Source organism: Verticillium alfalfae, genomic scaffold (genome assembly GCF_000150825.1).
Source record: "Verticillium alfalfae VaMs.102 supercont1.9 genomic scaffold, whole genome shotgun sequence".
Classification (NCBI taxonomy): Eukaryota; Fungi; Ascomycota; class Sordariomycetes; order Glomerellales; family Plectosphaerellaceae; genus Verticillium; species Verticillium alfalfae.
Genome location: NW_003315030.1, coordinates 852,172 through 862,865, shown reverse-complemented (window position 1 = coordinate 862,865; position 10,694 = coordinate 852,172). Strand labels below are relative to the sequence as shown.

Below are 10,694 nucleotides of genomic sequence, written 5' to 3'. Positions count from 1 at the left end.
CTGGCGGCCCCTCCTCACCCCCCAAACCATGGATCCTGGCCCCAGCTACCCCTGTCTTTCCCTTGTCTTCCCTGTCGTTGCTGGGTTGGGCTTTGAGCTTGGTGGCCTGTGCTGCCATAAGCGAGTGGGTCGCAAATTGCGAGACCCGTCCGGGCGCGACGCAGGACGGGCAGGGATACGAGCATTTCCACAGGCCGTCGCTTCCCAATCTCTGAACCTCTTTGATGACCATGTACCTAAAGTCTCTTCTTCGTAGACAACAACGTGTTTCAGCGAACGGGTTCATTAGCCTGACTATCGGTCTTTCCTGCCTCGTTCAGGCACGCACACGCCCGCACTGTGATTATTTCCCTCCACCTGAGTATGGTATAAGGGCAAAGAGACAAGATCAGATTGACACCGACTCCAGGCCGCGTTAGGGGTGCGCTGCGACAGAGAGAGGGATGGAGCATGGTCGGAAAAGGGGGAGTGGACGTGACCGAGAGAGTCTTCATCAGCCGTTGGCTGCCCCCTTCCTCGCGAAACAGAACTACTACATGTACCTATCTCTGCGTAGATTGGCAAGTGCATCCTCAGGTACCGGTTCGTTGTGGCGGAATGCAGAGGTTGTGTACTGAATACCCTTTTCGGTCAATCTCTCCAGGTACTTAGGTCTCGCCATGTGTTGTCCCTCTCTACCTACCTCTACCTGCCTACCGCTGCTCTTGTCTTAAACAGGTAGTGAACTTCAGAACCTCATGCCACACACACCATCCGTCGCCGATATGGTGTGTCGTCCATCCATATCGTATGCCGCCCGGCCGCCTCGCGTGATGTCTGCGGCAAGCGACGTCACCCTGCTTTAATGACATGAAGTGCGTTGTGAACGGGCTCCATTCTTGTGCATTAACCACTGCCCTGGCCTTACCTGTGACCTCAGGCTGGCCCGGCGAAAAGACGCTACAGCGGCAATGCTCAGGCAGCCCGAGCCTGGCCAGGCCACATGCTGATGCAGGGCCTCCACCATCCACAGCCGAACAAAGCTTGGCTGCACAAATCGACGAGCACTAAAATCGCTTCAGTGGGAGGCGGCAAAGGGGCGGAGGGGACCCGCTGATGCGAGCGAAACGTGCACTGTATAAACGCACCGTACAGCAGGTTAGCGAGCCTCTGCCGGCGACGTGACCACTGGTGAAGTACCGGCATGTCATGTCAAACATGCGAATCAACGAAGCTTTGGGAACACCTCAAGCCAAGAGCAGCACACCTCTGTCGATTGTCCAGGTCTCCTCCGTCTAACATTGATCATCAGTATTCAGCCGAGAAAAACTCAAACGAGCCCGTCTCGAGGCTGGAGAATATCTCCGAGCAATCGAGAGCGAGCGCTGTCGGCCACGACCGTGCCGTCATCTCACCAACCTGTTGCCAGAGAGCACCTCCCTCCCTCCCTCCCGTTGGTCGGTTCCTGCGGTGACCTGCTGTCTACGAGTTGATAGGGTGAAGGGCGGAATTTGTCGAACCGCTAGGGGCTAGTCGCATTCTCTCCATCGCCATGTGACCCAAAGTGTGGGCGAGCTTTTGGTGAACATGCTAGTTCTACTGTTCCATCCACCCACCCTGACCAGACCGCCCCCCCCCGAGACAACGAAACAAGAGCCGTGCTGCAGTCCAGGTTGGGGGATTTCAACCGGCCGCGAGTCCTTTGTGCCGAGCCCTATCAATCTCTGGGTTGCCGATCACCTGCGCGGCTTGTCTGTACCCGGAATAGCACGGAGAGGAGGGGGTTCTCTCCAATACCGTAGGCACTTGTCCGTACCTTGGGTGCTTCTGTGCTTGTGTATCACGATCAACGCTGATGTGCGCCGGAGGTGTTCATGGACTGACCTACCACGTCCGCTCACCAAGACGGGTGGCCGAACGTTGAACGGGCAATGTCAGCTCCCAGCGCTACCGGCCCACCCTCTGCACAGTAGGTACAGCATCGAAACCGAGATTCGCTAGCGCTCGAAACCTTGACAGCCTGGGCAAAAATGCGAAATGCTGCTGGCCCTTGCTGGTCGACTGGGCCCTCGCTGACGAAAAAGCAATCAATCGAGATCCACTCGTCTGGCATTTGCAATCCATGCCTGGCGCCCCATCATCCTGGGCCTCCACCCACCCACCCTAGCTGCCGCTCAGGGTCTGACCCTTGAACACGCGAGGTCCCCCCCCCCCTTCTAGGGCGCGTGTGAGGGCCGTAAGGACAAGACGGGGATCACGGAGATTCTCAGGAGCAAACCGATATTTCGCAGATCATATTTGCATCTCGGTCTCCCAGAAGACCAAGCCCCCGTCGCCATCTGACAGAGACGTCCTCAGCGAGATGAAGGGCCGTTTTCCGAATATAACTGACGTTGGCCCTTGTCGCAGCCGCCACTTCTAGACCCAACCTGTGACACACCAAGAAAGAGAGTGGGAAATGTCCCATCTCAAACAATGTCTCCTAGCTTGCCACTAATTATAAGGGCCTGGACGGTAAGGTGAAATTATTACGGACCCTTCCGAGCTAACGACCTGCAGAGATGCGCGATGGGCGCCAGGACAGGGCCGAGCCAAGCACTCAATTTCGACAGCTGGATCGTCCAAGTTCCCACCGTGCCCGACTATTGGACCTTCGTCGCCCTCCCGAGAGCCGCTCTGCCGCTCCATCGTGAAGCCGAGATTTCAGAGTCATCGGCGACAGCCAGGGATCAGGTTTGATTTTTTTTTCCTTCAGCTCTCTGTCTCGTGTCTGTCCTGCTTGCTGCACAGCAACCATCGCCACCACATCGACCACCTCCACCTGCGGGTCAATGGAGTAGGTCGACTCGATCGTATTTCAGGTCAAAGTGGTTGGTTCCTGCTTTGTCGTGATGCTGGTTCAGCCTAGGCTTCCTGCCTGCCGATGTGGCACCAAAGTCAATACAAATGGCGCGTGACGCGCATCCCATCCCACCTCGGGGTGCCTTTGGAGGGGTAAATTATCGTCGCAGCATAAAGCGCATGAAGCAGCCGTCGATCTTGAAAAAAGTCAACTCGAGCGCCCATTCTGGGCTATGGGCTCCAGCCAACACACAGGGTATGGGAGGGAATGCCCTAGCCGCATGTAATCATCGACAGTCATCGACCTCCTCGAGTCAGTGACACCGACACGCATCGACAATGCTGTGCTGGGATCTCTATGGCGCGCGATCTGCTGCATTCTGGATGTGGCGGCTGGCCGGGCTGGCCCCAGGGTGCACGTTGGGCTGCCGCTGTGTTTTTTTCCACTGAGGTCGTGATGCTTTGCTTGCTACCCACCAACTGGCTACAAGGAAGCGCCCAGGAAGGCGTATGCTAGACGCCAACACACGGGTTCCGCTGTTGCCCTTCGCCACACAACGAAGCATCTCACCATAATGCGCTTGCCGCCTGGACGTCCCAAACTGGAGGGCCCGGGTTGCGCGTGCGCCGCCCGATGCCTGTTCTGCCTTGCCCTTTCCTGGCGCCTCCAGATATGGATTTACTCCCTCACCCCTCCTCCTTCCCTGTTTCTTGGGGGCTGCGGGCGGTGAAGGCGCCTTTGGGGGAAGCAGGCACCATCGACATGGAGCCAGGAAGGACCAGGATGGTCAAGAATATGTAGACTGCAACCCACGAACTGCTCCTGCCATGGTGTGATGGGCAGCATCTTCCCTGGGGAAGGAACCACCACCCCCACCATGTCGTAATGATCTCAACCCCTCCATCGCATTGCGTCTTGCGCGTCCGTCTGCCGTCACGTTGTCAGTCTGACCAGCTGCCACCCCTCATCTATTCACATATGCTAACAGCCAGCTTTGTTGTCCAATGTTCCACAGCCTGCCCGAACATGCCAAGGCGACGACCTCATCCATCGGCAACATGACTGGTCATCGTGTGCTCAACCTTCTGCCGCCCTTGGCCCTTGGTGTCCCATCCCGCCATGCGTCTTGCACAGTTGCAGTCTTACGACAGATCTAGACATCGAGATACACACCTACTCGGAATCGCGCGATCGCATGGGGTCCATGGAACAAGGCCAGGCCTGGATATTGACCGTCAGATGAAACTTGCCCACATCCCACGGCCGTGTTCACCAGAAGTCGGCGTCAGAGTATGAGTGGCGGCGTGTGGAACGGTGTAGACACCAACATTGAGAAGCCAACATCCAGAGCATGACCTCCAATCGTCTTGCCAACATGACTCGCGCCCACCACATGGCATGGACCATTGTATCTCGTCATCCCACCCTCCATCATTGCAGCTCATCACTGCGCGCAAGCTTGCCGCAGCCATTCAGCCCACTCGCTGGTGGACAGCAGATCCTCGGCCTCCGGATCATTGCCAGTCGCAGCCAGAAAGGGCGGTCATGCGTGCAGCATGATTCTGTAGGCCTGCGCCCCACTCCATGTACCACTACTACATGTACGCTTTCACGACCTCGGGCTTTTCGAGGCTTCGCGCCATCGCAGATGTCAACCTTGACAGTCGTCTGCCCATCCATCCGCCTCTTCCGACTTACAATATGCAGCCAGCCCGAAGCAGCCCTCCGCCGTACACGGCTGTTGTCCTTGACACCCACTTAGCTCGGAGGACTTGGCCGTCATATCATCTTACTCTTGAATGACAGTTCACTCGCAGTATCTGGCGCCGCCAGCTCTTTTCGAGCATATTGGATCGAGCCAACCATGGCTGCGTGGTACATTTACCTTGCTGACTTGCGATTGGTTGCCACCCCTTTGTCGCCCGATAAGAGACGTCCTTCTCACGCAGGACTACCTTACCTACCTAGGTAACCTGGGTACGTTGAGTACATGGACCAAATTCCGAGGAATTTCCTTTTTCTACCAGTCGGTCGTAGTAGCCATACTTGAAGGGGAATCTTGAGGCAGGTGTTAACAGTGCCAGGTGATTTCTCCGATTATCCAGCTGCACCGAATGGTTTTTCCATTCTGCTTGTCGATGTGTATATTGGTTGAGTCTTGCTGGCTGCTACGTAGTATCTTTCTTGCTCGTACATTTATTGTATTCTTGTATGTGATTGGATGTCCATTCGCATTCAGACTCCCGGCTGGCTTGATCTTGTTTTGATCTGGATCTGTCGTCGTCTGAGGTTCTGGGGCACAATTTTTGTTCGCCGACATGGAACAAATAGTCTATTCATATCACGGTCGACTCAGTATCATCTTCGCTAGGCACTGAAATCAGCCTTCAAACCTGAAATCGTCATGAGACAGGTTCGTCCCATGCGTAGACCCTGGATAAAGCCAGACCTGAGGCTGACAATGACTCGTGGGCAGATCTAACGTCGTCATAGGCCTGACGGTAATGCATTTAAGCCGCATAATGTACCCCAGGATATGTTGCTAAGTGTCGGCATCGATCCCCTGTCTATAGCATACGCAACGCGCTACCCCTGAGTGCCTTCATCCAAGAGCCCGGCTTTGAGACTGTCTTCTGAACACTGAAGAGAGTCTGCAAGTCGGCACATGATGGAGAAAGCAGGGTTGCATGCCGCTCGGGGTCCGATTTATGCCGCCTTCGGCTGTGGCGGCGTCTCCGGGCCCTTGTGCGCATTGATCAGGGTCTCTTGGTCAACATAGGAGGGGAACGATCTATCTGATTTCCAGGCTGGTCATCAAGCCTGAAGTCCAGCTCCAGTCATTACCGAGGTGAAGCAGTTACCAATCTATTTGCAAAAGAGACAGGCTTGCAAGTCCAATGGCTGGCGCCACCGCGTAGTTCTTGTCCTGTTGAACATGCTGGTTGCATCTCTTGGAGGGGCATGGCGAACGTCTTCGCCCCTTCCGAGTGACTTCAGGGTATGTTCCCCTCGACGGCGAGGCAGGGGTTGATACAAATCGAGTTACCTTCGTTCTACCAAGTAAACTTGCAACGTTGTAACCTTTACTTGCGGCCGAGTTTCCAGTCGAACTTGGCAACCCGTTTTACCAAACAGTCATGAGCACTTGTACATGCTACCCTCTAGTCTGATGGGTTGTTATTCTGACTACAGCTCTTTCAAGCTGATTCTTTTCAATTGTAAGTATGCGATCAACTCAAGATCGTCATTCGTATTGGTTTTAATCATATCGCTCATTGCTAAGTGGGTTTTCGTGGCAAGAACATCATGCGGTGATGCCTTGTATCAATCTTGCTGGCGATCTAGGTGTCTTCTTTTCTTTCGTTCTGCTATTGATAACCGGCTGAGCAGGTTCCTTACCAGCGAACATTGTTGTCGACGACAAACGCTGTTTCCATCAAGAGCTAACTCGTATGGATCGATCAAGCAATGGTCACTATTTGGAGAATGTCAATGGCCCGAATACTCCCCGCCTTCGATATTGTTAGACCGTTCATTCACTATAGGGATTGGGATGTCTACAGGTCATCGGATGATATGATACCGAGGAGTGAATATGCGAATGGCAATGGCCTGTCCATTCAACAATATGGTCATCTGCCAGTGCGTGGAAATTGTCATTTATACCCTACGGCTAGCAGATCTCCTCTTGAACTCAAAGCTTGCAATCTTACTTCTCCCTCAAGTGACATGATGTCTAACTCACAGCTCTCGCCATCAGTATTCCTCCGTAAATGACCATACATCATCGTGAAAGCATAGCCTACATAGCAGCCACGCTCCTGCTCAGTAGCACTTGCCCACACGCTCAGCGATTCGGTTCCGAACTCATGTTCTCAGCCCCAGTTCCGCTTATCACGGCTTCTCTACCACACAGGTTTCCCGGTTAGCCGTCTTCTTTTCCATTTCTAATGCTTCTCAACCCAAAGACTCCGAGTCACCTACAAGTTTGCGTCTTCATCATTTTTCATCTTTGCCTTCGGAATTTACAATGACTCTTCCTGACTCTGGCATATTGACAACCTCCTTCCTACAGCCCAGAATCGTCCACGAAGTTCACGAGTGCGATCGAAAAAATACTAACATCGCCTTTGACCTCACCATCGGTAATTTTCTAACTCTAATTAATCTTACCGCCTCGCAATACTGTGGGCTGGTAGCCAAGTACGCAGGTCCAGAGCCTCAACTTTCACACACGCCGCCTTTCCTAGCCCACACTACACGTTAGTGCACCAGTTTACGATCCGATTCGCAACTCGTTATCTGGTATCCGCTAAGTAGCAGATTCATCAAAGCTATATCCTTCGCTGAGCGCCATGGCCGAGATCACTGCTCAATTCAAGCGCGCCAGGGGCTTCTCGCCCAATGTGTTGCTCGTAACTCCGACCCACGCCGAGGCTCTTGACGAACAGGAGTTCTTGCGATTCCAGGCGAAGATGGTCACCAATGCTATATTCGGAAGGGATGAGATGGTTGTCTTTTCGGGTCAACCCATGAAGAAAGATTGGGATATGATGCGAGGTGAAGGTCGTAAATCGCAGAAGGAGGAAACGAAGCGAATGGCAAGTTACAATGCCCATCAAGTCAATACATAGCTAACGTCTACAGACCTACATGCCCCCGGATTCGAAAAGAAGTCGTACCGCTGAACGGCTCTTCGCTATCATTGTGGACAGTCTGCTTCCGCAACTCACCTATAGTGGTGTCAAGATGCTAGCCTCCGTGTCTCGCAGCATGCGGGCCACTTTCCTCGGGCGAGTGGTAAGTCTTTCCAATATGTCTGCAGGCGAATACAACGTTGACATGCACATATAGCGGGCCTGGAACCTCAATGACCCAGACACCATGGGCTTCTGCGACTGGGATCCCGAGTTGCTGGACGTCATGTTTCACGATGGCATACAACCTGAAATTTTGGCCCCTGGAGCGTATCTGACAATCAGTGGTCGTGGGCCTTGGTCGACCTGCGACGTGCTCTACTACCCGGACGAGTATGACCCCGCATGGACTGCTTCTCAGATCGAGGATACATGGCCTCAGGGTCAAGGGCGGCGCATGGCTCTGGAAGCAGTCAAGCTCGCCGACTTGGGTTTCTGGGATAACCAGAGCCTCGACCAAGTGCCTCGAGATCTCGACTTTGTGAGAGTCAAGGAAAAATGGCAATTGGCGATGGAGAAAGTGCAGAGCGTCAGCGAAGAGAACAGACGCAGCCAGCGAAAATACTTTGCGCAGCTCTCTCATCTTTCCGGCATGAGTAAGTTCTTTCTCCTTTGATCAGGATTTGACCAATGGCTCATGATTACATAGTTCGTGGTCTCGCACAGCACGGTAGCCATGTCCGTCATCTCGAGTTGAGTCACGTTCCATACCTGGACCTGAAGCTCACTGGAGCTATCATCGAGATGCTACCGCAGCTTGAGGTCCTGACCATCAACGCCTGTGACCTCATGCATCTAGGATGTCTCATCCCCCTCCTCGATTACATCAACTGGATCGCATGTCGACGGGATGCGGAGTATATCCAACTGGACTTCTTCCCCAAAGCTTGGTTTGGGCCAGCACAGGGCCGAGAGTGCACCAGGATCCTGACCTGGGGTCCGACAGCATTAAACACCCGCAAGGCAGTCATGTGCACCATCATAACCGCTGCCATGAAGTCTTCTGAGATGGGGCACGACCTGCTGGCTGAAGACTCGCTCCTCTTCAAGTATCTCGCTCTGGTGCCGATGGATTTTGGGCTTATGCACGTCTTCATCCGGAATGTCAAGGCTTACATTTACGAACTTCAGCACAAAAAAAAGTTCAGGACGGAAACTGACGATGCAAGGGTCATGAATCTTGAGCACCAGATTCTAGCCGCTCTGACAACCGGTGACCGCCGACAGATTCAAACCGACATGGTGATGGCCTTGATGCTGCAGAAATGGACATGCTCGAAATGTGAGCATGTATTTGCCTTGCCGTGCTACGAGACCATGATGCAATCATGGCCAGCACATCAAAGACGTTGTTATCCATGCCGCCTCACTGAAGCCATCGAGCGTGAATCTTTTCACCACTGGCAAGGTGAAAAGCGGAACATCGCATTGAACTTGACCTCGACCCCAGCTGCAGCCGAGTACGAAGCACCTATGAAAGCGCAAATGATCGCCCCTTTGCTCAAAAATGAATTCGTCGCTGGCCCTGACGACAGCACCGTTCGCACCCGGCCCGATTCCTGGATCGCGACTCTGGGAAGCGAGAAGCTACGAACTCTTCACAAGAATAAGTCTGCCTGGAGCTACGCCGGTTACCTTGCCCGCACCCTAGACGCGAAGAACATGTTCGCGGAGGCTTTGGGCATGCACCTGGACGGAGACTACGTGTCCAACCGCGCAAGCGAAGGGCAGCTTACCGGCCCCAGGCAGCCAGTGCAGCCTTTCAGGGAGCACATCGATCGCCAGTCCTGGGAGAGCCTCTACGCCTACAATATCCAGACCGAAAAGGTAAAAAAAGAGGCCAAGGCGCGTGAGTTTTGGTAATAATTTTGGCCCGAGGAGCTATCCTTGTCATTCAAGATTCGCACATCTCATTCATCAAGCATCTGAGTCCATCCGATGGCTTTGCACGAGATACGACGTGGCCGGTTCGTTTTCGCTTCGTAGCCTTTTCTGGACACCAGAACTTTTTGGAGATCCTTTACGTCGTCACAAAGCTTCTTACTGACTTCAAGCTCTACCTTCCAGCTTGAGACACTCAAGGTAACACAAAACGATAACATACATCCGCTAACCAAAGGAAGGTGTTGGGTAGCGGTGCTTTCATTAGTCGGCGTTGGCGTATGGCGTTTTGATGCTTCATGCTTTGGTCTGTCTTTTGAACCTACCGCAAACAATGACTCACAACAAGCGCTTCCAGGCTCTCTTGTCTTCTGCGTCATAACAACCTGGCGTTTAGGCATGCGCACCGTTGATACGGGCCTGACCTACCTTTCATTACGATTCTGACACCCCTCAAGCAACTTCGGCATTCCGGAACTCTTGAATATATCTATGCAGGCTGCGGATTTGCAGCCGCTACATTATACCAACTCGCTAGGTTGCAGATGAGGAGGTAGTCAGCGGTGCTCGACCTGGGGAAGTTAGATAGCTATGATCAATGAATGCAGACCTTCGCAGATTGAATATATCAATTTTCCCAGACGGCGCTCAACCTTCTTTATACATGAAATGCCAAAAAGATGTGATCAGGCTAATACATGTAACATTACAGTATAATACAGACTTCTTTCAACATGCTCATGCGCCAGTAGCCATCCATCTCAGCGTAAAATCATCTTCCCCAAATCGTGAACGATGTCCAAAGGCGGAACACCACAGTTGTTACTTCTTCTCAGGCTCAGCCTGGCCCTCAGCAGTGCTGCCGGTAGCGGCGGCCTGTCCAGGGCCCTCGGCCGAGAGCCCGACGACGTTTCTCAACGTGCCGAATGTTAGGCAGTCGCTGATGCGGTTGGCGCCCGAGAACAGCATGACCAGCCTGTCGACGCCGCAGCCCCAGCCGCCGGTGGGCGGCAGGCCGGCCTCCATGGCCTTGATGTAGCTCTTGTCCAGCGGCGCAGCCTCCATGTCGGCATCGAGCTCACCATCGTCCTCGCCGGGTTTCTGCCCTGCCAGGACGCGGTGCTCGGCGAGCTTGCGCGCCTGGGCGGCCGGGTCGTTCTCCTCCTCGTACATGTTGGCCAGTTCACGGCCGTCGACGAAGAGCTCGGCGCGCGCCGAGACGAGCTGGCCGGTGGTTGGGCACTGGAAGCTCTTGGCGAGGGGCGACATGCAGGCCGGGTGGTGGGTGATGAAGG

General features: G+C 53.9%; 2 protein-coding genes across 2 annotated transcripts in view; one reads left to right on the top strand and one right to left on the bottom strand.

The window, feature by feature from the left end:
- Positions 1-7,176: 7,176 nt before the first annotated feature.
- On the top strand, positions 7,177-9,381 carry VDBG_07217 (predicted protein; the record flags this gene model as incomplete). Its single annotated transcript, XM_003002600.1, has 4 exons — positions 7,177-7,332; positions 7,469-7,621; positions 7,676-8,114; positions 8,168-9,381. 4 exons carry the CDS (start codon positions 7,177-7,179, stop codon positions 9,379-9,381), a joined length of 1,962 nt encoding a protein of 653 aa, XP_003002646.1.
- Positions 9,382-10,221: 840 nt separating this feature from the next.
- The window catches only part of VDBG_07216 (lysyl-tRNA synthetase), a gene marked incomplete at both ends in the record, with an annotated part of 1,994 nt that continues 1,521 nt past the window's right edge, over positions 10,222-10,694 (bottom strand). The window contains one exon of the mRNA XM_003002599.1: positions 10,222-10,623. Coding sequence (XP_003002645.1) covers positions 10,222-10,623 — 402 coding nt within the window. The remainder of the gene's footprint in view (positions 10,624-10,694) is intronic.